Source organism: Mastomys coucha, unplaced genomic scaffold (assembly GCF_008632895.1).
Source record: "Mastomys coucha isolate ucsf_1 unplaced genomic scaffold, UCSF_Mcou_1 pScaffold1, whole genome shotgun sequence".
NCBI classification, from domain to species: Eukaryota; Metazoa; Chordata; class Mammalia; order Rodentia; family Muridae; genus Mastomys; species Mastomys coucha.
In genome coordinates this window covers 24,536,299-24,561,988 of record NW_022196891.1, presented here as the reverse complement: position 1 = coordinate 24,561,988, position 25,690 = coordinate 24,536,299, and the positions used below count along the sequence as shown (strand labels likewise).

The 25,690-nt window shown below is 40.8% G+C and overlaps 1 protein-coding gene and 1 pseudogene across 11 annotated transcripts in view; both read left to right on the top strand.

Annotated features, from left to right (window-relative positions):
* Positions 1-25,690, top strand: part of Zranb3 (zinc finger RANBP2-type containing 3) — a 147,330-nt gene that overhangs the window by 55,900 nt on the left and 65,740 nt on the right. For 10 of the 11 annotated variants that reach the window (XR_004121872.1, XM_031381118.1, XM_031381126.1 and 7 more), the window contains 3 exons: positions 9,847-10,025; positions 13,030-13,261; positions 17,206-17,291. Coding sequence is in view for 10 of the 11 variants with exons in the window: in XM_031381118.1 (XP_031236978.1) it covers positions 9,847-10,025; positions 13,030-13,261; positions 17,206-17,291 (497 nt within the window). In the remaining variant the exon portion in view is untranslated. Of the gene's footprint in view, positions 1-9,341; positions 9,505-9,846; positions 10,026-13,029; positions 13,262-17,205; positions 17,292-25,690 lie in introns of those variants that run through there. The other variant, XM_031381172.1, reaches the window with a different exon arrangement.
* On the top strand, positions 858-1,793 carry LOC116098580 (annotated as a pseudogene).

Sequence of the window (25,690 nt, the reverse complement as noted above, 5' to 3'; positions counted from 1 at the left end):
GTTTTTCGAGACAGGGTTTCTCTGTATATCCCTGGCTGTCCTGGAGCTCACTCCGTAGATCAGGCTGGCCTTGAACTCAGAAATCTGCCTGCCTCTGCCTCCCAAGTGCTGGGATTAAAGGCATGTGCCACCACTGCCCTGCAAAGATTTATTTTGGTTTTTTTGTTTTTTGTTTTTAAGACAGGGTTTCTCTGTGTAGCCCTGGCTGTCCTGGAATTCATTCCGTAGACCAGGCTGGCCTTGAACTCAGAAATCCACCTGCCTCTGCCTCCCAAGTGCTGGGATTAAAGGCGTGCACTGCCACTGCCTGAGATTATCTTTTTAATAATAGTAATTTAGAGTTTATTTTTAAATCTTAGGAGTTAAAATTAAATTTTATGGGTTTCCGGTTCAACATTTAGAGATTATTATATGGGAGCTGGAGAGATGACTTAGCTGTTAAAGGCACAAATCCTCCTTTTTTATAGGACCCAAGTTTGGTTCTCATTGCAGTTATCAGGTGGCTCATAACTACCTGTGTCTCTAGTTCTGGTTGATCTGATGCCCTCTTGTGGCCTCAGAAGGTACTTACAAGCTGTGGCCTACACATACAGACACATAAATAAAAATAAAGAAAGAAAATATCTAATTTAAAAAAAAAGTTAAGAGTGGGGAGGGGAGCCGTCGGAGTGTGCGCTAGAGCTTCGGCCCAGTGGCCCGGATGGCAGGCGCCCGATGTACGATGTAGCCGCCAGCCGCTCGGCTGGAGTGGCAGGGGGTGGGGGGAGCTGGGAGGGGCAGAGTGAACCTGCCAACGGGGAGCAGATCCACCTGGTGAACTATGGAGGATTACCTGGACCTGCAGAAGAACATCTTGCTGATGCGCAGGAGATTGACGCCAAATACCAAGAGATCCTGAAGAAGCTGATGACTACTATGAGAAGTTCAAACGGGAGACGGACAGCACCCAGAAGCAGCCAGAGGGCCCTGATCCGGAGCCAGGAGCTGGGCGATGAGAAGATCCAGATGGTAGAGCTGGTGGAGAACCGCAGCAAGCAGGTGGACAGTTGTGTGGAGCTCTTCGAAGCACACCAGGACATCAGTGACCGCACTGGCAGCGGCGGCAAGGCAGGCCAGGACAAGTCGAAGAGCGAGGAGACCACACAGTCAGATAAGCCGAATAACAAGCGAAACAATGAGAATCGAGAGAAATAATCAGGACCGTGATGACATCACCTCAGGAACGCCCAAGGAGAAGAAAGCAACAACCTCAAAGAAGAAGAAACGCTCCAAGGCCAAAGCAGAGAGGGAAGCGTCTCCTGCCGACCTTCCCATTGACCCCAATGAGCCAGTCTGTGTAATCAAGTCTCCTACGGAGAGATGATCGGCTGTGACAATGACAATGACAAGTGCCCCGTCCAGTGGTTCCACTTTTCTTGTGTGGGACTCAACCATAAACCAAAGGACAAGTGGTACTGCCCCAAATGTCGTGGGGAGAGTGAGAAGACAATGGACAAAGCCCTGGAGAAGTCCAAGAAAGAAACGGATTACAACAGGTAGTTAGTGGACACTCACTCACCCGAGATAACCAAAGCCACCAGTATATTTATGACGTCGCTGCCTTTTTGGAGCTGTGAGGACGGTCAGATGAGTATTTTTAGAGAGTATTAGACATGGATCCTCTCTTTGGGATGGCGGAGACAGCCTGTGTCTTCATGGTGTACCTTGTTACCAGACGGGGTCCTCAGATCGGCAATTTAGAAACATGTCAGCAAGTGGCAGACTGATTTTTGGGGGGAGTGACTTGGAAGTAACCTAACAGATATATAAAAAAGAGATTTAATTTGGCTGTTTTAACAAAAATATTATGGTTTACAAAAAAAAAAAAAAAAAAAAAAATTAGCCAGGTTGCTGAAGTACAGCAAGCGTGCCTCTTGCTACCATAATGCATATCCACATGACTAGTTGTTTAAAGTCTAAATATTATTATTTTTTTAAAGAGGTAAATAGGTAAATTTCACATGACATATTTTATACATGGCCTATTTCCCCAACTGGCCATTTTTAATGACTGGGTACATTTTTAATAGGTCAGACACAGTGGTCCAGGCAGTGGGTCCGAGTCTTGCCTTTGCTACCCTAGGTCAAGGTGTAGCCACCTTTAACATATATGAAATGTATAAATGTACATTTCCCAACCACCTTTGCTCCCCCCCCCACATCATGACCATACTCGCAAGTGCAGCCTGGTGCCTCTGTGAAGCCAAGGTGCGCGTCCTGCTACGGGTGTGAGCTGCATAGATGTTGCATCAAGAAATAAATGAAACCTGGCCAGTTTGTTTCTTTAGCATTTAATTTTAACATACAAATAATTTTAAATTTTTGTCGTAAAAACGTATACACTAGCAGTTTAGACAAAGCCTTAAGCAAATTGTATATTACCTTTCTCACATAATAAGGAAGTAGACATTCTGTCCATGCCAGCAAATACGAGTCAAAGGTATTTAGGACAGAGGTTAGGAAGTGACCGTGCACCGGGCGGTGGTAGCACACAGCACTTGGGAGGCAGAGGCAGGCGGATCTCTGAGTTCAAGGGTAGCCTGGTCTACAGAGTGAGTTCCAGGACAGCCAGGACTACACAGAGAAACCCTGTCTTGAGAAAAAAAAAAAAACAAAAACAAGTGACGGTGCTTGTGAGGTCCCGTCCCCACCATCCGTGTTTGTATGATCTGTGAGCTAAGAATGGTCTCTATGTTTCTGAGTGGTTTTCAAAATCACATTTCATGATACACGAAAGTCCTATGAAATGAAGATTTGCGTGTCTATAAATACTCATTGGAACACACACACAAAAGTTACGAGTATCATGACATTCTTCCTTTTCTTCACTAATGCAATACGTTGTAGTAAAGGATTTTCTTGTGTTGAACAGTTCTTGAGCTAGAACTCTTGGTCAGGACTTTTAATGTTTTACTGAATTCCCTATCCTAATAGTCTACTCAAAAATTTTTTTACCAAGGCTTGTAAAATATTTTTACCAATGGCAATGTACAGACTTCTCTATCTTTTGTGCTTCTTTTCTTGTCTTAGTATTAATATTACACTGACTTTTAAAATATTTTTGAAAGCATTTGACAGTGTTTTCTCTGATCAGCGTCTGGAATAAGCTTGGTGTCTTTTTGTCTTGACTGCTCCTAGTAAAACAGAACTCTTGTCCTTCCTCTACGTATAGCCCATGGTGTCTTCTAGAGCTGTGTCTTTGTGACGAGTCATTACTTAAGTGATTTCACAGTTACAGGAGGACTGAGAGACATAGATAGTTCTGTCTGTATCTTCTCTGTATTTCTCTCTGTGTGTCTCTGTCTGTCTGTCTGTCTCTGTCTTTATCTCTGTCTCTCTATGTCTTTCTCTTTGTCTCTGTCTCTCATAATAACTTTTTCCCATCTATAAGGCTGTGACTTATAAAGAGTCCTAGAAACTTGAGTTAGAATGCTACCCCTAAAAGCCTAACATCTGACTTTTGTGAGAAATGACTTTTTAAGACAGTTCTGCCCATAGACTTTTACAAATGGCCTTTCTGGACCCTCCTCTGGTTTGTTCTTTGCCAAAGCCCAGCAGAACTTCTCTAAAGCCATTCTCCAGACGTGAGACAGTTCACCAACCCAACACAGTTCTTTTGGAGTAAGGAGGGACAAGAGAGAGAAACAGTTGTTTTGTTCTTCCCTTCCTCCTGACCCGGCATAGCCATTGAACTTTTTTATCAGTAGGTTCGCTCTAAGAGATAACCTGCCCCTGGCAAAGGGTGAGCCAACCAGCAGTGAAGTGTCCATAGATTTCCTGAAGTGCAGCCTCAATGACTCTTCAGTATGGAGAAAAAGACATGGGGCCTGAACATGTCCTTGTACTGTGCCCTATTGCAGGTCTCTAATGAGACAAGAATATACAATATAAACACACAATTCTAAGAACAGGGATTTTCACTTTTGCCACCTAAAACTCTCAATAGGAAAGAAAATTGTAATTTAGTATCAAAAAAGTAAACTCACATGGACAGAGTTCTACTAACCAGATGTTCCTTAAAATAGTAAATAATAAAAGATGGACTTTAAATCTTACATTTTCTTATGTAGGTTTCTGTAATTTAAATCTCTTAAGATTTCAAACCTGCTTCCACAAAGTAGTTTGCCTAGGAATCTTCCAGGACAAATAGGACATCTAGTTTAAAAATAACCTCTCTCCCACATTTCTACACTAAAAAGGTACTGACTGCTTTTAGCTCAAAAACTTGAAATTTTTCCAAATTCAAAAGGTTCTCAGTAGCTGGCATTGTCAATGTTTAAAAATTACTATAAAAAAGCAATCACAGTATTAAAAAAAAGTGGGGCTAAAATTCTATTCTGAGGTCATTGTTGCTTAATTGTTCTTTTTAACTTTAATAGGAAACTTGAAATTATTTTTCTAAGTTAAATGATTTACCAACTTCATAAATCACTTAAACGTACTGTTAAAGTTTATATATTGTGTTGATTCTTCTGTAGCAGTCTGTATTGTCACCGAGGCAGCTTTGACTCCTAAGAGTGACTCAGCCTTGAGTGGAGCACTGAAAGGCTCCATTTGGGCCAGGTTTGGAACCCAGTCTGGAGGGCTGACATTTGCTTATAGCAGAGGGTGCTCAGCCTGCCTATTGAGCAGCTATTTTCATGTACCAAATTTATGTGGTGTGCTATTTCTGTAATCCAATGCTATGCTATTTTAAATTTTCAATATATTGATTCCTACGTATATGATTTAAACTTTGGTATCTGATAATAAGAATGAAACATAGTCACATGCAGTCATTTTCCTGTTAGCAAATTTATTTCTAGAACAAGTTTGCCCTGTCCTAGAGATGGGACTGGCTTTGTAATCCAGGCTGGCTTTGAAATTATAAGGTAGACCAGAATGATTTCAAACGCAGAACGTCTCTGCTACAATCTCTTCTACTACATGTAGACTCAGATTTTTCAAAACATACTTTAATAAAGGTTCTTAAATCCTTTAACCTCCCTTCTACCCTACCACCCACCACAGGTAGCAGAAAGGAAAGGTTAATAGGGCAAAGGGGAATGTGGACCTGTTTAGAGATAGTTCTCTGGAGCAAATCCAATCTGCGTTGTCAGGATACCAGCAGTTCTGTTCACAGAAATCAGCAGCAGTAGCCTGACCCACTCACAAACACCATTTGTGAATCAGCAATGGCAGTTCAACCCAGGGGAACCTGCAAGGGTCTGCCAGTTGGACTGGGTCAGCTGTTGCAGCAAGAAGCCTCCGGAATATCACTCGAAGTTCTTTGGTGTATCTCACTCTGTGAAGTCATGACAAACAATCAGCAAAGAAGGCAAGGCAAAGCAAGGCCACAGCGTCGTAGTTGTCAGTGAAGACCAGCAAAGATCGGCAAGGCGAACCAATACCACACAGCATCGCTCATTGTCTGTTGGGTTATACTGACACCCTTTCCAAACATCATGTGTTCTCTGAATCGACTGCTCCAGCAAAACATCACATGCTCTTTTCCCAGGCAGCTTCCAGAAAAACACAACTTATCTGTTCTCAGCAAAACATGCTCTCATGTGTGTGCTTCAATAAAACATGCTCACATTCATGTGTGTGCGTCAACAAAACAGCCTCTCATAAGACAGTTTCAAACAAACAAACAAAAAGCCCCACATAACTGAGGCTCCAAAGAATCCAGAAATTTCTACTTCAACTATGCCTGCTACCTCAATTTTATCCTTAAAAAATTAGGTCAAAAGTATCTTGATTCGCAGCTGGCTCTCCCCTCAGTGTTAAAGCGATTAGCTGCTTTTGGTCTCACATGCTGCTTGAAGCTGACTGGTAGTCATTCTGTTCTGTTGGACTGTAAGTTTCTGCGCCACCCACTTAGAACTGCAGAATACCTTCCTCATTTCTGTTTCATCTGCTCCAAGTTGCTTGTCTTTCCTTAAAGCATTTGTTCACTCATGAAAGCGAATAATAACTGTTGCAGGGGCAATATCTTAGGTCACAAATGTCACTTCCTAAATTCCATTCAATCTAGTCTTTTTCTTTAAAAAAAAAAATTAAGCAGATCACACTAATTATCTCAATAATATTGAAGATTGGTTGTTATAAATGTAACTTTAATTGAATTATTCTTGTTGATTTTCTTGTTCTTTTTGTTTGTTTAGGTGGGTTGTTTGCTTGTTTGTTTGGTTGCTGTGCTGAGGTAGAGATATAGGCCAAGGTAGACTTGAACTTTCTATACAGCTTAGGGTGACCTTGAACCCTGATCTGCCAGCCTCTACCTCATAAGTATATGTTATAGGCTTGTTCCACTAGACATCTAGGGTTTATCTAGATAAGCGTTCTGTCTACTGAGCATACTATATCTATATCTATCTATATAATATTTTATTAATTCTTTGAGAATTTCATTCAGTATAATTTGAATTCTGCCATATCCATCTCTACCCACTCTATTTCTAAGCATTTTTCTTTTTTAAGGCCTCTTTAGTCAAATTTGTTTTTAATTTGTTTTGTTTGTTTGTTTGTTTGTTTGTTTAGTCAAATATGTTTTATGCACATACTTTTGGGTGTGGAGCTTGCCACGGAGGATACACTACCAATTGCCAATCCCTCCTCAGCTAGGGGTGAGCCCACCTGATCCTCCATGTTAGAATCTGGTAAATGTTCATACATGTAACTGATGTGTTCAGAAATTTCATTGTAGTCATCTACCACGTCTGGCTCTTAGACTATTTCTCTCTCTCCTCTTCTTTGAGGATCGCCGAGCCTTTGGGAGGGGAGTTTGATAAAAATATTCCATTTAGTGCCAAGTGTTCCCAAGATAATACACTATGTGCATCTTGAAGAATAGTCATGATAGGTTCTCCCACAGATTCTGTGGCCTACCTGACTACACGTTCTTGAGCCTCATATCCTACCAGGTCTAAGTTCCGTCTTGTGGTTGGTTACTCCCATAACACTTGTGCCATTATTGTCCTCCTGGGCCTATCTCGCTCAGCGAGTCGTCATTGTAGCTCCCGGTGCTCCCCTTTTCTCTGTATATCACTGCATTCTGTCTTCTCCCTGGAGACCCCCTCCCCATTTTGCTTTTCTAGATCCTGCCCTCTATCTGTTTTCCAAATGTGACCCATAAGTCACAAGACCCAAAGTTAGCATCCACATATGAGAGAAACCATGTGATATCTGTCTTTCTGTATCTGGGTTATACAGTGGAATGTTATTTGGATGCTGAAAAAAAAAATGAAGTTGTAAAATTCACAGGCAAATGAATGGAGCTGGAAACAATTTTTTGAGTGGGGTAGCCAAGATTCTTCTTTTACCTTTTTTTTTTTAAAGATTTATTTATTTATTATATGTAAGTACACTGTAGCTGTCTTCAGACGCACCAGAAGAGGGCATCAGATCTCATTACGGGTGGGTGGTTGTGAGCCACCATGTGGTTGCTGAGATTTGAACTCATGACCTTCCGAAGAGCAGTCGGTGCTCTTCCCCGCTGAGCCATCTCACCAGCCCAAGATTCTTCTTAATAGCAGCAATTAAAGGAAAAACACATAGACAAGATTTCTACAGTAGACTCGTTAGAATCCCTAAGTGCCTTTTTCTCTTTTCTTTAATCTCACTCAGCATTTGAAACTCATTCTTTTAGGTTTCTGTCTTTTCTTTTTTTTCCTTTTGAAGAGTCTGTCAAGCAAAGCCTGTAGCTTTCAGTGCTTTTCTTCACAACTGTTCACTGTAGTTATTTCTTCTCTGTAAATGTAAGGACCATTGTGGTGGAATTTCCCCTATGGGCAAACTAGGTTGATTAAATCTGGTTTTGTTCTGCATGTATTCTCTTTTTAATTTTTAATTATTATGTGTGAGAGTGGTGTAGTTGAAAGAGAAGCAGAAATATCTGCTACATATTTATTACCTTTAATATACACCTAATGTAGTCAGACTCCTGTCTTGTTCTATGGAAGCTTAAATAGCAATTCGTGCCTACAGGCTCTAGGATTATACAGAGATAATTGGAATTTTGCTTTTAACATAGTTAGAAATGCTAAATTCGTCTTTTGTACATCTACAAGCCCCAGCTAAATCCCTTAAGTTGAGAAAACAAACATAAAACTATCTTAAAGATCCAGATGCATTGCAAAAACTGCCCATGCAGATCCTGGTTCTGAAGACATGCCTAAATGCCTAAATGCATTGAACCTTCCCCTCAGCCATGAAGCACAGAGACCATCTGCAGTTACGGACCAGACGTTTCAGAGCACCAGCTCAGTCCAGGCCTACCACTGTAAAAAGAAGTCTCTGAGTGCTCCTTGGTTCCCCACTGATCTGTTTCTCCTCATCATTCTGTGTGTGACGTGTGTGTGTGTGTGTGTGTGTGTGTGTGTGTGTGTGTGTGTGTGTGTGTGTATGCATGGAAGCCAAAGGAAGATGTCTAGTGTTCTGCTCTGTCAGTCTGCCAGTCTTTGAAACAGATCTCTCAGTGAACCTGCTTCTTTCCACTTTTTTGGTTAGACAGGCTGGCCAGCCAGCTCCCTATATGTTTCCATCTCTGACTCCCAGCACTGGGGTTACAGGTATGTGTAGACATACCTAGACATTTTACGTGGGTGCTGGGAATTTAACCTCAGGTCCTCTTGCTTACACAGCAAGTACTGTTACCCAGCGAGCCATCTCTCCAGCCCATTTGACCTGCGTTTACTACACAGTCCCTGACTTCTGATAGGTATATGCAGTCACTACATTGAAGTCTAGGCGTGGCACAGCTCTGCCCTGAATGGTGCCATTCCCCTCTGCCTTCTCCAGTCTACCCTTGTTGTTTTGTCTTTTGATATGTAAGTAGTATCATAAAAAGCAATAACTAGCTTCTTTTTAAAAAACAAATATCAGAGCCGGGTAGTGGTGGCTCACACCTTTAATCCCAGCACTTGGGAGGCAGAGGCAGGCGGATTTCTAGTTCGAGGCCAGCCTGGTCTACACAGAGAAACCCTGTCTTGAAAAACCCCTGTGTGTGTGTGTGTGTGTGTGTGTGTGTGTGTGTGTGTGTGTGTGTGTGTGTGTGTGTGTGTGTGTGTGTGTGTGTGTGTGTGTGTGTGTGTGTGTGTGCGCGCGCGCGCGTTTGTGTGTGTGTGTGTGCGTGTATGTGTGCATGTGTGTGTGTGTATCTCAGGGTGTGATTTGCTGGTGGTTGAGCCCAGTGCCCTCACCAGGAGCTCTGCAGCTAGGCCACGCCCACCGCAGCACAGTTTACCCCTTTTCGTCTGTGATTAGACATTTGACTAGAAAGCCCCAGGTGAAGCAGCCCATCTGAATTGCCTCCAGTGTCTGACTATTGTGGAGAAGACCTCTCTAACAGTAGATTTTGGAGCTGCGTCTCTCCCGTGGAAAGAGCTTTCCAACGCGCTCGTGGGAATAGTGTGGAGATGGTCGAAGGGAAGGCAGCATGAACCTGGAATCGTCTTCATTTTGCATCAGTTGGCTGCGCTTTAGGTAGCTCAACCCCTCTATCATTTCTATTGTGGAAAATGAGTATAGCTCACAGTTATTTTAACTCTTAAGTAACCTGATTTTCTGCCGGTAGGTAAAGCATTTGTCCTTATGGTCTCAAGAAGTAAAAACTGTAATATTTACATCTAGGGATCATCTGTCTTTAATTATAATTACAAAAGTTTATTTAAATTGTACAGACACTTAACATTGCTAATGATCTTGAATTTTTATCAACTATATTGGTATAATAGAATTATTAATGTAATACTTTTTAATATTTGATGATTTCTTTCAGGATATATAGGCTTTATTTGTAACATACTTTTTACAAACATTGTTTAGATGGGTCTAGGAAAGACAATCCAGGCGATTGCAATTGCTTACTTCTACAAAGAGGAGTGGCCCTTGCTGATAGTCGTCCCGTCATCTCTAAGATACCCTTGGGTAGAAGAACTAGAAAAATGGATCCCAGAGCTAGAGCCAGAGGAGATCAATGTTGTCATGAACAAAACTGACATTGGGTAAGAAGAACTTACTTGTTTTAAAGAAAAAAAAATATGTGTTCTCATGTTTTGGTTTGCTTTTGACTTTTTGGTACTAATGATGAAACTCAGGGCTCGATGCATTTTATTCATGGTTTGAATGAAATACCAGCTGCCATCATTAGAAGAGGGCGATATGGGTTGTCTCTGTTACCTACAGTATACTTTTAAAGTTAATGTAAAATATGCATACTTTTAAATGCATGTATAATTATTTCCATATGCCTTAAATACTTAACATGAATTAAGGATTAATTTTACATACTTAAAAACTTAACATGAATTAGTATAAGGTTCAACAATAAATTCCATTACTTTTTCAAGACTAATATTGTGTAAGCTTTTATCAGCAATCCTGACATAGTTTTCTTTCCGGGTTGGTGTTATGATAGCTTTGTGTACGACTCAGTTTAACAGGTTTGTGGGTTAATACACAATTTTGATTTTTTTTAAAGATTTATTTTTTATTTATATGAGTGTACTGCAGCTATCTTCAGACACACCAGAAGAGAGCATCAGATCCCATTACAGATGATTGTAAGCCACCATGTGGTTGCTGGGAATTGAACTCAGGACCTCTGGAAGAGCACACAGTGCTCTTAACTGCTGAACCATCTCTCCAGCCCCCAATTTTGATATTTCAAATCTTGAAAACATTTACTTTGTTTGATGATTTTGTCCTTGCTCTAAAGATGTATTATAATATCTTTTTGGCTTTTTCATTTGCTTCATTTTGCTTTGTAGCCACTGGACTAAGTCAACCTATTTGAATGTTATTGTGTAGAATATATAGTTAAATGATGCAAATTATCTTGTTCCCAAAGCCACATACCTTTAATCCCAGGAATCGAGATGCAGAGGCAGGCAGTCTCTGTGAGTTCAAGGCTAACTTGGTCTTCACAGTGAGTTCCAGTCCAGCAAGGGCTACGTAGTTAGACACTGTCTCAGAAGGGGCAGGGGAGCCAGGCTCTCAGAAGGGAGAGGCATGCAGATCTTTGAGTTCGAGGCTAGCTAGGTCTACTGAGACAAGAGGCTAGCTTGGTCTACTGAGCCAATTCCAAGATGGCCAAAGCCACGCAGAGAACCCTTTTCTGGGGCTGAGGGTGGAGAGCTTGACACAGAATCATCATTTTCTGGGCTTTAAAAGTAACATAGTTCCCGAAATAAGTAATAAGTACTTGTTAGTTCTTGGGACATCCTTGGTAATATTTTTCTGAATTGTATTATCTAATACTGTGAATATAAATAATGTTTAATGATGACATAAGCTTTGATGAAGAAGGAGGGACAGAATTGACATAGGATGTTTTACCTCTTAACCTTGGAGACCTAATTCATTTAGCATTCAGATGCATGGATCCAAGAAAATTTACGCCCTATTTATATTATGGCAATTCTTATGAGTAGGTTACTTCTCCAGAAAACTGCATACATTTGGAGAATGTTGACTTTTTACGTCTTTCTTAACTTTTTTCTTAGTTGTATGTTATTTAAATGTCTACATTTATATTTTCTTAAAATCTATTCTCTGTCATCTTTTTATCATTAGATAATCTTTTCCTTATTACTTAGGAAGTAACACTCTTATGGCCAACTAGAGGCAGTGGCTTTTGTTTTTATAATATTCGGGGTTTATTAGATAGGACCATGGCCCAGGAATATACGTCTTTGGAAGGCATTAGCCAAGGGCATAAAAATGACTCAATGTCTTCTATATCCTTAAGAGGCAGTTTTGGATATGTCCCATCCTGTGTCAGTGTGTACTTACTACACGTAGAGGTTACTCATAGTGCCAGCTGGTCCTGAACTATACGTCTCTGTGTGAGTTAGATCTAGCCAAACCTTGAAATGCCGCTCATGAGTTAGGGCTTTTGCCTTCTCCCCTGGAGGGTAGAAAACGGGCGTGAGAGCTGAGAGGGTGGCTCTGAGGGTAGAGTATTTGTAACCCCAGCTCGGTGGGTGAACATGGTGGCCTACCTTCATTTTCTGCATTAGAGAGGTGGAGAAAGGAATATGACCTAAAGCTGAGCTATCATGTTAGCATGCCAGGAACCCCAGTCCTTGACTCGTGGAGAAAAAAGCAAGGTGCACTTAGTGAGCTGGATAGCTAGACCAGCCAAATTAGAGCACTCTGGGCTCAGCCAGAAACCTTGTGCTAGTAAATCCGTGGAAAGGGATGGAGGATGAGAATTCATTTCCACCTCTGGCACCCATATGTATATAAACAGGTATATGCCTTCACACATCCGTGTGCCTACACGTACACAAGTACACATGCAAAGTAAGAGAATGTTGCACATGAAGTCTGTCTGTATCGTTCCTTTGGTGATAACAGAAAATGCAAAAGTGGTACACTCAAGAGCTTGTCTCATTGCTGCATTCTACACTAGGAGCAAAGTGATTCGTGGATCCAGATGAGTGACGCACATTTCCTTCCTTCGCCTGTCTCATACTTACTTAGACGGTGTATGGGAACAGTTCATGATAGTGACTAAAGACATTTGCAGATGTGCGCATCACAGAGCAAAGGCTCAAAGGGCCTCTTTATTCTAGCTCACTGGCCTGTGTATATGAAGAGTGTTCTTCTAACCTTTTACAGCATCCCAGCTCCACAATGCCTGAGGGCTGCCTCAGACGACAGCTCTGTTAGGTCCTGTCCTTACAAAATCCCAACAACACCTAGGTTGAAATGAATGCCTGGTAGAAAACATTGTTATAAAGTAACATTCTTGTCCTAGTAAAATGTGGCTTCCTAGTTCTCAAAATCTCCCAAAGCCAAACCATTTGACCAGAATTCTGAATACTGGCTTAACATATTTGAGAACTGTAAAATCTGAACTCTGGATAGTTGACGTTTAGCAGAAGAACTATCTCTTATTTTCTCATTTTTACCTCCTTCCCATTTTTCCTCCAAGAGTGTTGTTTTCTTTGTGATCCATGTATTTCTGAGAAATATTCTAAGCAGGTGGATTTTCTTTTCTAGGAGAATACCAAGCAGCAGGGTGACAGTTCTGGGCTACGGTCTCTTAACCTCGGATGCGGAGACTTTGCTGGCTGCACTGAGCAGGCAGAACTTCGGGGTCATGATAGTAGACGAATCACACTACATGAAGTCCAGAACTGCCGCCCGCAGCAAGATTCTCCTGCCCATGGTGCAGAAGGCCAGGAGAGCCATTCTTCTAACAGGAACCCCAGCTCTGGGAAGGCCTGAGGAGGTATGAGGATGGTGTGCTTTAAGTAATAGGAAAATCAAATCTATCTTCTGCTTGGCAATTTTTAAAGTCAGGTGCCACAAAGGCCAGAAGAGTGCATTGGAAATTTCCAGGGCACTATCAATGATTAAACAATAGTTTTATTATGATTGGGTTTTTAAAAAATGTCTATTTTTAAGTCTTAGCCATACTTACAAATATGGTTAAAAACCTTTACTCTAAGGTTTTTTTTCTTTCTCTTCTTTTCTTCTTTTTTCTTTCTTTTATTTGCTTACCCAAGGTATTATTATGTAGCTCTGGCTGGCCTCAAACTCACATCAATCTGCCTACTTCTTTCTCTTGAGTGGTAGGATTAAAGGTATGCTTTAATCTAGCTATTATAAAATCTATGTAGTGCTTATTTGTAATGTCGTTCACATCTGCTTCTGAGGCTCTTTTGTTACTTTATCTAGTTTATGTAAAAACATCTTAAGGTTGAAATTTGATCTACTCTGTGTGTGTGTGTGTGTGTGTGTGTGTGTGTATGTGTGTATGTGTGTGTATGTGAGGAAGATTTTAATCAAGCAGTGTCACTACTCTGACTGGAAGGCAGATACACACACACTTAGTACATACCTTTAATCCTGAACAATGGAGGTAAAGATAGTTTGTAGAAGGAAGTACCCATGTTTGAAAGTGATGTCTAGCTGGGCATTGGTGGCGCATGCCTTTAATCCCAGTACTTGGGAGGCAGAGGCAGGTGGATTTCTGAGTCGAGGCCAGCCTGGTCTACAGAGTGAGTTCCAAGACTGCCAGGGCTATACAGAGAAACCCTGTCTCAAAAAAACCAACAAAAAATGAAAGAAAGAAAGTGTCACATCTAGTTGAGTGGCAGACAAAGTGATGAATCAGATGAAGATTTGACAGAGTAGGATATGCCAACTCTCGTTAAAACAGAGAGGAAAGAGAGCTGATTTAAGAAAGAGGAGACAGTTTTACAGGATCAACTTTAGAGAGACGTGTTGCAGAGAGAGAACAAGCTAGACATAGGTTAAGACCGAATGAGCCAGAGAATGAAAAGGATCCAGAAGATTAAAACTTGTTCTAGGGCTGGAGAGATGGCTCAGCCGTTAAAGGCTAGGCTCACAACCAAAAATATAAAACTTGTTCTGGAGTTAGTTTGAGACCAAACAGTGCAATTCAGTCAGAAGCTGAAAGGAGCCAGAGTGAATCAGTCAGTTTAGAGAGGAGCTTGAACCAGAACAACTGAATTAAACCAGCCACCCAGAGATCAGAAAGAACTAGGAAGGGGTGAGCTTATTCCGTAGTAAGTCTCAGGGGCTGAAATAATAGTCGGCCTAGGTTAGGTTGTACAGAAACTAGAAGCTTCCAGGACTAGGCCTAGGTTAGCAGATGAAGGCAGTAAGCCTCAGAGACAACAATTACTACAGGGTATTAAAAGTTACATTTACACCGAGTAGTGGTGGCACACGCCTTTAATCCCATCACTTGGGAGGCAGAGGCAGGCGGATCTCTGAGTTTGAGGCCAGCCTGGTCTACAGAGTGAGTCCAGGACAACCAGGACTACACAGAGAAACCCTGTCTCGAAAAACCAAAAAAAAAAAAAGTTACATTTACCTATGTGTTTGTGTGTGTGAGAAAGAAAGAGGGGTGGGAGGAGGGGGGGAGAGAAAGAGAGAGAGGGGGGGGAGAGAGAATCCTGCACTTGTGAAGGAATTCCTACTATCTTTCTTATCAGCTGTCTACCTTAATTTTTTGATGTGGGACCCCCACTGATCCTGGAACTCCCTAGTTTCTGTAGGCTAGCTGGGCTCCCTCCAGAGATCGATTTATACTGCATTGCAGAAGTTTTCTGTAGTTCTTTTTTATGTTGGTAGCTACACTTTGGAAAGTAGAGAGAAACTAAAGGCTGTTATAGGCCAGGCCAGGCATCTAGTTAGACTAGAGGAACTTAATCTAGGAGCAGTCCCATGTTCCGAATGTCTTTTTCAGCCATTCTTAGTTCTTTCTGACCTAAGGAATCTGACTTACTGGCATACCATTGTTTATAGTGTCCTTCTCTAAGATTTTGTATCTCCATGAAGGTGGTGAGCGTCCTCATGTGTGGTGAGCGTCCTCATGTGTGGTGAGCGTCCTCATGTGTTCCTAACGTTAGTAAGCTTTTGTTTCATTCATTGACTAACTAAAGTTTAGCCAGCGTTATTGAATTGTTCTTAGAACGGACTTGGGCTTGCTGATTTTCTCTATTTTCTACTTTGTTTTCATCAAAGTGCTTCTAGTGTTTTTCTTTGCTGCTTGCCTTGTCATTTAGCTTGTTCTTCCCTTTCTAGCTGAGATCGTTGGTTGAAAATCTTTGTTTTCATGTTAACACAGGCGCACACAGCAAAGGACTGTACTGTGGATGAGTCCTTTAATATGAAGTACTAGGAACGCAAACATTTATGAAAGTACAAGATAGCTAGTGCTTTAAAGCATCCAGTGGCAAGGGAAGAGGGCTTTGAGGTGGAGGTGGGTTTCTCTCTAAGATGATAACAACGTTATTCGAGTAGTGGTTGATGTATAACTTCGTGACTGTGCTAAAAGCCACCGAGTTTCATACTTGAAGAGTGAACTTTAGGTTATATTAATCATATCAATAAAACCATTATATTAAAGAGCCTATTACACCTGACAGTAAATTGTTATTTTGTGCAGCCTGTCAGAGTCATGAGATGAAAAATAACATACCCAGCACTTGGGAGGCAGAGGCAGGCGGATTTCTGAGTTCGAGGCCAGCCTGGTCTCCAGAGTGAGTTCCAGGACAGCCAGGGCTATACAGAGAAACCCTGTCTCGAAAAAAACCAAAAAAAAAAAAAAAAAAAAAAAAAAAAAAAAAAAAAAAAGAAAAATAACATAATGGTACTATTGGCCCAAGTGGTAAATTTGCATAGTATTCAAAGTATACATCTAAGCTGGAAAGATAGCACCGCGGGTACAACACTTAATGCACAAATCAGCACACACAGAGATATATATGTCAAAAGAGAAGGAAAACCATGTTCCATGCACCCGAGATTAAATTTAGTAGAATAGCAAATGCCTACCATGCCTGAGGCCCTGGGCTTCACCCCTCATCCCAACTGTTATTCTCTAAAGTTACATCATATAAAACTCATCCAATGAAAATGTAGCCTGAAGGTTAGGGGTCTGGTAGCGTATGCCTTTAATCCCAGCATTCAGGAGGTAAAGGCAGGGGGGTGGAAGTTTGAGGCCAGCCTGGGTACCTAGTGGCTACATAAATACCCCATTTGAAACAAATACATGTAAATGGGTAGATAGATAGATGAACAGATTACTAGTACTCATGTGTAGCATGTATACAAATATAATTGTAAAATTACTAATGTTTATAACTGCATAAAAGACAGAAACAGCCTGTTCATTCACTATCAGGCATCTGTTTGACTATTTTATCACATATACACAATAATAGACAGTTATTCATCCTTTTAAGAGTTCTTTATTATTATAGTATATTGCTTATATACCTCTTAAAATTAAAAGAAAAAGTTGCCTATGATGTTTTTACAATAAGATTTTAGTTGTATCATAATGTTATGATTGTCTATTTGCGAATGAAAGTATATATATATATATATATATATATATACACACACACACACACACAGGGGCTGGAGAGAAATCTTTTTAAAAGTGTGAGTGTATGTGTATATATTCATACATATATACATATGTGTATGTATATATATATATATTTATATTTAAAAAAGATAATTATTATCCCTGAAGAATGGATAGTGTGGAGGTAAAAAGGAAGGAAAGTCCTTGAGGAAGGAGTATTTTTGCTTTTATGCTTCTTACTAATTTTACTAAATTCCTTTATCATAATAACGTACTTGAGAATATTGTGATATACTAAGGATATCTGTATTGTTGTCTTGTTACAGCTTTTCATGCAGATTGAGGCTCTTTTCCCACAAAAATTTGGAACGTGGACCGAGTATGCTCAAAGATACTGCAATGCACATGTCCGGTAAGAGAGCTGTCCTCCATTAGCCTTCGTCTGGAGATATTTGAACCTCTAAACATTAAACACTGTAAGCCATTCCTCATTCCAACAAGTTTTCGAACTTGTTGCACCTGTGGAAGACTTCCTTAAAGTAAAACCTGGTCTGGGTAACCTACGTATAATGTGAAAGAAATTCCTAGGCATGGTGGCACGTGCCTTTAATGCCAGCACTTGGGAAGTAAAGCAGTTGAATTATTAGAGGCTAGACTTGCCTTCATCCATGTCAGAGCTGAAAGAAACTGTCTGTTCTTCCGTGTCGTCATGGAGGTGTGTCGTCCTGCTTTTCGTTTGCCCTCGTGGGGTGTCAGGTTTAGATGAGGCAGGCTTTGGGGCTACAGTGATGTCTTAGTCACTGTTGTATTGCTGTGAAGAGTCACCGTTACCATTGCAACTTATGAAAAACAACATTTACTTAAGGGCTTGCTAACAGTGACTCTTACAGTGGGAGCAACGTGGCGGGTGGGCGTGCGGGCATGAGCTGCAGCAGTAGCAGAGAGCTTCTACCTGATCTACCAGCTGGAGGCAGAGAGCAAGACTTGCCTGAGCTTTTGAAATCTCAGGCTCAGTGTTTCATTTGCAAGTCTGTCCTATATTCTGTTTCTTGATTAGTATCTGTCATATGATAGCAGAAGTGTGTACCTCACTTGGGAATATAAATAGTATTTCGAAGAGAAATATTTCATCTCTGTGAAGTGTGTGTGATGGCGGAGACTGTCTTCTGTTTCCTGCTTGATAGTCATTTCAAGATCAACATTGTGCTTCTCAAAGGCATTTTCTTTCTTTATAACTGTGGGGACATCTGAATGTCTCTAAAAAGTTATATGCACTTTTGAGTGCAGGTAGCCATGGAGGCCAGAACAGGGGAGTCAGATCCCCTGGAGCTGAGGTTTAGCCATCCAGCATGGCTGCTGGTAGCCAAACTTAGGTCCTCTGCAAGAGCCTCATGTGTTCGCAAGGGCTGCACCATCTCCAGCCCTTTGAAGATGTTTTCTTCTACATCCATTTCTGAAGTCTTTCTAATCCTCTATTTCTTACCTTGAAAGCACTGTGGTTCCATAAGCTTTGATTCAGAACAAGGCATTTCCTGGCATTTTAAGTTAGGCTGTGGGATGCTATATTTTCTTCCACAGTGTTTTTATTCCAGAAAGGTGTTGTTTTCACACTATAATTTTAGAGAATGCAAATTATGGATCGCTATTCCATCCTAGACCCATATTTTATATTTGAAATGTCATGCTACATCCAAAATAAAGTTAAGCAAAGTGCTCGATTAAGAATGTCATTTTGTCTTTTAAAAGTTTATTGAATTCCCAAGTAATGGCCTGAAGATGTATGCTAATGCAAATGTAGTCTTAAAAATGAACTTAGGGTATAAATAACTAAATACCACATACCCTGTGTGATTTGAGAGGCATAATGAAAAGAGATTACTCAACCAGGATACCCTTCCTCAGAATGCCACATAGTAGTCACTCTAGTGAGTTCTATTTAGAGGCAGCTACAAATACAAATAAGACCTGGAGAATGAAGCACCGTGAATAAATTGATCGACAATTGTTATGCAATAGAAGGCGTAGAGCCCATGTAGACCCTTTCCGCCTTCCAGGGTGAAATCGCTTACCCCGATTTCTACTTTCTTTTATATTTCTCCACATTTTTCTTGGCAACATGAGAAACTTCAGAAGTGGCAACTTTAATAAGTGCTCCTGTGCTTAAAAAAGGAAGACTTGTGAATAACCCAGCCAAGCATTGTCTATCAGGAGCTGTTCCTGAAGTGTGAGACAGATGTTGTAGCACAAACCTTTAATACCAGTACTGGGAAGGCAGAAGCAGGTGGATCTCTGAGTCTGAGGCCTTTCTAGTCTGCACAGTGAAGTCTAGGCCAGCCAGGGCTCCTTAGTGTGAGACACTGTCTCAAAGTAAAAGCAAAAATATGGTTTGGGAAGACATATCTGTCCTCTCTTACATTGTGCTTAGAACTTAAATCGTCCCAAGAAGATCTGGGGATATTGTGCATGCATCCTATGTACATGGTCCTGGGTTTAGTCCTTGTTGTGGGAACACAGCAAATTCCATGCCGGTTGTACTAAGGAGAATTAGTTGTCTAGATTTTCTTGAGACGGTGAAATGCTAATTGATACTATATACTCAGGTGTTATGTCCACTATCAGCATAATCCGGGTCCTATTCACCTCCATATATTCTCCAGCATTGTGTTGTGTCATTTAGTGTTCTTCCTCTGGCTAAAAACGGGGCTATCTATTCCATGAGCAAATAGCTCAATTCTGAAGTAAACAGTTAATATACTGAATACTCAAGGTTTGTTTGAGGGATAGTTAAATAAGATGTAATATAAATTCTGTATTTGTGTTTGATTCTGTTAAATAAGATGTAATATAAATTCTGTATTTGTGTATTTGTGTTCTGATTTTTAATCATCCTATACTGAGTTGGTGTGTGAGGTCATTTCATCCCACCTACTGCCTCTGGCTTAATTTTTAATTAACCCATTCATTCAAAAATTATTTATAGGAGGCTGGAGAGATGGCTTAGTGGTTAAAAGTCCTGGATGCTCTCCTAGAGGACCTAGGTTCAGTTCCCTGCACCTACATGACAATTAATGACTTCAGCTGTAGAGGTCTCAGCATCCTCCTCCAGCCTCTGCAGACAGTGGGCACATTTGTGCTCCACAGGCATACATTCAGCCAAAATGTAGATGTCTTCATGCTCACTCAACCTTTCACTGAATTGTCAAGTCCGGCACTAACCAGGTAACTATAGATGAATATCATGGAAGGGTGGGAAGGAAAAGGTATGATGGATGAGTGGACCAACGTGAACCAGTCAAGACAGCTTGGAAGCATCCCGTGAGTAAATATATTTCATTCCTTTTCAGGAAGTGGGAATTCTATATGCTAAAACCAGAACAAGAGAGACCACTGTGCCCTTGAGGAAATAAATATCCAGCTGAATATTCTGAGCTAAACTGAGGTCTCTAGACAAAAACAGTTGGGCAGGAGATAGATAAAGATAGGGCTGGGTAGGAGTCAAATTACAGTCTTGTTCATCAGGATGTAGTAGGAAGGCATTGTGGGCGTCTTCCCCTTCTACGTGTCTTCCCCTTCTTGTGTCTTCTGCAGGCATTGGTTTGCAATAGAAAGACGGAAGAAAATTTCCGATTTTACCATTTTAAGTCTATAGTCTTGTATCTTTAGGTACATTCATGTTGTAAAACATAGCTTTTCGTTTCTAGCACATTTTGTCTCCCTGATCTAACCTTCTGTAGCCATTCAGCGATGTTCTCCACATCGCTATTCACTCTGCACTGTGAAGTCGTAAAGTATGGCATGGCCATGTGTGATCAGATCTACAAGTTTCTTTGTTGCTTCTAGGGCTATCTTTTTATATAGTCCAAAACTAATAGAAGAGTAAGTAAATTCATATTTTTTAGAAAAGAGATTATTGTATTAAAAACATTAGCATTTTTTGTCCCTTATAATTTTGACCATTTTTATACGGAAGTCTTTGTTATAGTACATATATAACTCCTTGTTATAGTTGTGTAGCATATTGTGATTGTACTATGGTTTCAGTGAGGGAGTTTGCATCGACAAGTGGCCTATTATTGGACCTATACCATAGGTTCTAGAGAGACAGGGCTGACATCTCAGGACATTTTTTTAATGAGAGGCAGTTTATTGTGTTCAAAGAAATGAAGAAGTAGTGGGTTAAGAATTTGAAAGTTGCCGAAGTCTAAACTTCTGCAGGATAGGAACTGAGACGGTGAGATTAGTACCACAGACTCATTAGCGCTGCTGAGTAGCCATTTGGGATTATGAACAGATGAGCAGTGGAGCCAGTGCTCTCAGTGGTGTATGTCCGTAGCAATGCGGTATATATCCTGGAAGTATGCCTAGAGTCAGATCTGTCTTACATTGGGAGCTTTGTATTGACTTATGATAGACCCAGGGCCTGAAAGACAGAGGTTTAGTTCTCCTCGGAAGACTCAGAAGTCAGCGTGGGCAAGGAAGGCGTGAGAACAGGAAGGGGTCATGATGCAGGCAAAGGAAGCAGGCACCACTTGCCGGGAACATAGTAACGGGAAGGGTAGAGAGTCCGGTAGATGGCCAAGGGCCCGGAAAGAATGAGCAGAAACCAGAATCATTATTAGTTTAGTTTCTCCTCCTATCCTCTATTTAAAAAATCAGAACTCTGAAATCAAGACTTTTATTTCATAAAAAAATCAGTATTGTCACAAGGAGGATAAAGGAAACATTGTTTCTGTCCATCACTCCCAGTCGGTGGTTAACACTGTAAATGGTTTCCATAGATACAAAGGTCTCTGACTCACCTAAGTACTTGCCTGCATGCTCTTTGGAAGCGGCTGCAGCCCTTCTCAGTAGGCTTCCCGTTTTTCTTCCCTGTCCTTGAGATGTTCCAGTCTGTATTCTTTCATAAAAGGCTGAATCATTATTGTGAGCAGTTAGATATTTTTTTCAATGATCAATCTTCTTCCTGGCATTTTACTAACAGGATTGTGGCATCCTTGCAACATTTACTAAAATCTTCAACCTGTTGAGATCACCCCTCTCTGTCCTTTCCTCTCATTTTTTAGGATCAGAGCATCTTGTACAGCACGTGTGAGATGTTGCCCTGCAGGGTCCAGCTTCTTCTTGGCAGGTAGTAGATAAGAAGGCAGCCACATGGCTGGAGCAGAAAGGGAACCATTTTCTAAAACATAGTTTTACTTGATCTATCTTTTATTATGTATATGTTGGGGAGAGGGAGTTGCATACACGAGTACTGGTCCCTTTGGAGACCAGAGACAGTGATTGCCTGGAACTGTCCTTATAGTAGTTACAGGTGATTGAAAGCCATCTGACACAGGAATTGAACTTGTGCCATCTGCAAGAGTGGAAAGCTCCATTCAGTATTGAGCCATCTCTCAGGGTCCAAGCACAGAAGTTTTCAGTGTTCCAGATAGAGCTGGTTCAGACAAGATTGTGGCTGGGAAAGTGGGGTGCTGGGAGTAGACTTTAGAGGTTCACAAGGACAAGAAGAACAAGGATATAATGGAATTAAAAGTCATCTCTCAAGAAGCAGTGTCCCCACCAGGGCAATGGCAATACACAGTTTTAATCTCAGTCTTCAGAAGGCAGGAGCAGGTGGTTCTCTGTGAGTTAGTCCGCCTGGACCGGGTACTCTGTCCGTTTAGAAGATTACTGATTAACAATTCAATGTTTTTTCTAAATGTAGACATCCTTAGATCGTCCTTTCTCAACCCTACTGCACAGTAGCTGTAAGTGAAGAAAGCCTTATGTTGTAGAGCAGTATTTCTCAGCCCTGTTGTCCTAATGCTACTTATCATAATCAATATACAATACCCCCTGCGGCACAGGAATGAAATTCATAGGGGTAGCCACATATATCCATATGTAACTTCGAATAAGGAATCTACCATAGTGCAGAGAGAAATAAAGTTTAAGAAAACTATAAACATGCACTTCAAATTATCAGTATGTGAATTGGAAAAGACTACATTAAAACATGATTTAAAAATGAGTATAATAAAGAAATTTACATTTATGGTTATATGAAATCTGAAACTTCATCAATTTTGATATTATGCACTATTATATTTTATATGCCACCAAAGTTAAACTAGTGTACATCTGTAATTTCTACATATAAAATATTAGAGATAAATCATATAAATATAAATCATAAAATTGATGAAAATGTGGTGTGTTTAGAATTGTGGATATTGCTGTTTATATGGAAGCTAATATATCACAGCTGTGCTCAGGTGGTAGCCAGCACCGCACAGCTGTGCTCAGGTGGTAGCCAGCACCGCACAGCTGTGCTCAGGTGGTAGCCAGCACCGCACAGCTGTGCTCAGGTGGTAGCCAGCACCGCACAGCTGTGCTCAGGTGGTAGCCAGCACCGCACAGCTGTGCTCAGGTGGTAGCCAGTATTCTACCAATATGTTCAAATAGTTGTTAATAAAATTACAGTTATGTGTATCACAGTTAGCCATCAGAGTGGTTTTAGTGTCAGCAGCATGGTTTTCCACACTGACAAAGTATTCTGAGTGGAGTTTTCAACAAAATATACGATATCCCTTTTAGTGAGCATCACGTAAGAATTTGTAAGAAGTTCACTGTGTAATAAGCTTCTCTAACAGCAATGCATTGCTCCAGTGCTAGGTTCCTGGCCCCCATGTCCTGCTCTCAGACATAAGATGATTTAGAGTTATTGCTTCAGCCTGTGTGCTTTACACTTTAATTCTGTTTCTGGGCTGCAGAGATGTCTGTCTTGTCTTAGTTCCCAAATGCAAACTTTTGTTTTCTCTTTATGTTTCATCCAGCCTGATTTTTGAAGCCAAGTGCATACATCAAAGTTTCCACCTTATGTGAAGTCTTTTCATTTAGCTTATGTATTGCTTTAATAAAAATATTCTTTTAAACTATAGCTCTGAGCTGGCTCTGGTGGCATGGGTGTAGGTGAGCCAGCCCTGATGGCAGGAGAGCAGGCCCTGAGTCCTGCCTTCTGTGGTTCTGGATGAGCTAGCCTGGGCAGTGCTGGAGAGCTAGCTCACCCTGGTTGTGTGGGTGCAGGAGAGCTGGCAAGCTGACCAACTCTCGGCTACCGCCCAGGTCCAGAACCAGGGCGTTGAGTTGGCCCAACCTCTACTCCATCTATGAACCGCTGGAGTGTGTGAAGGGGATGGCCATCCAGAACCATAGCCACAGGCTCTCTATGACACAGGGCAACAACAGGATATCAGAGAGGAGAGAGGAGTACCAGTGAGGATCCAGTGTTGATAGTGTGGCAGAAACCAGGGGCCCCGAACCAGACCAATGACTCATTACAGTGAACATTTACAAGTAATATGTGGACAGTAGGGTACACTGTGGGACACTGTAACATACAATAGCTTCCCAATGAGATTTCTTGTTGCCATTGTTCTTTTGTTTACTTGTTTTACATTTTTTAATTTTTATTTTTTGGGGGGTGGCAGGGAGAAGGTTGCAAGAGCAGAGAGCAGATACGAAGGAACAGGGAGATGAGTGAGATTGGGGTATATGATGTGAAATTCATAAAGGATGAGTAACAAGTTTTACATATATATGTATATATGAAATCTATTAAACAGTAGCTAAATGTCATGTGCCAGTCAAAAAGTAATTTCTGAAACCAGGTTTGATTGAGGTACTCCTGTAATCTGAACAACTGACAGGTCATCCTGGGTACATGCATACTGAACTTGAGATGACCCTGGGCTACAGGACACCCTGTCTTAAAAAAACAAAAACAAAAACAAAACAAAACAAAACACAAGGAAAGAGGGAGGCAGGGAGAGAGAGGACTGATTGGGACAGGGGATAGTATCTACAACAAAATGTCTCTATGGTCCCTTGCCCCCTTGCTGGCCCAGAAGAAGCCTGTGAATGCTTCAAAGATGATTAAGTCTTCATGAACACGAAGAACCTCTGTGCCTGGTATAAGGCCAGTTCTGCATCTGCATGGCCTGCGGAGATTCGTGCACACACCTTGGCCACACCCTTTCTCTACGCATAGCCGCATACTGCTATTTTTTTAGCCTCATCCTTTGCTGCTAAAAACAAGAAGTAAAAAATGGGGCTTGTACATGCTACTCAGTTCATATGAAGAATTTATGCTTTCATAAGATTTTTTTCTTTATTTTTGTTTGTTTATTGGCTTGTTTTGGGTTTTTTTTGATTTTGGTTTTTGGTTTTGGTTTTTTGTTTTGTTTTTGGTTTTCTGAGACAGGGTTTCCAGGCTGTCCTGGAACTCACTCTGTAGACCAGGCTGGCCTCGAACTCAGAAATCTGCCTGCCACTGCCTCCCAAGTGCTGGGATTAAAGGTATGCGCCCGGCCAGTCTATACTCTTAACTGCTGCTCTTCAGCCCAAAGTTTTTGTGCTTGTACATATAAGTTAAAAAGAAATTAAATTGGGAAGAAAATAGTCCATAGGAAATAGACCGTTCAACCCTTTTCTACCCCAAAAATGATCATCATTATTGCTGACTATCAGAGTATACTGTAAGTATCATGGTATGATGTACAAGCTAAAGAATATATCTTTTGTTTGTGTGTTTTTATTTAGTTTTAATTAAAATATAATTACATCATTTCTTCCTCCAACTCCTCCCATGCCCCTTTCCTGCTGCCTCTCAAATTCATGAGCTCTTTTTCCTCTAATTGTTATTGTTACACACACACACACAAAATTATATTTATATATTTATGTGTTCATATATTTTATATATATATGTATATATATACATACACACACATTTATATATATATATACATACATATATATATATATATATAT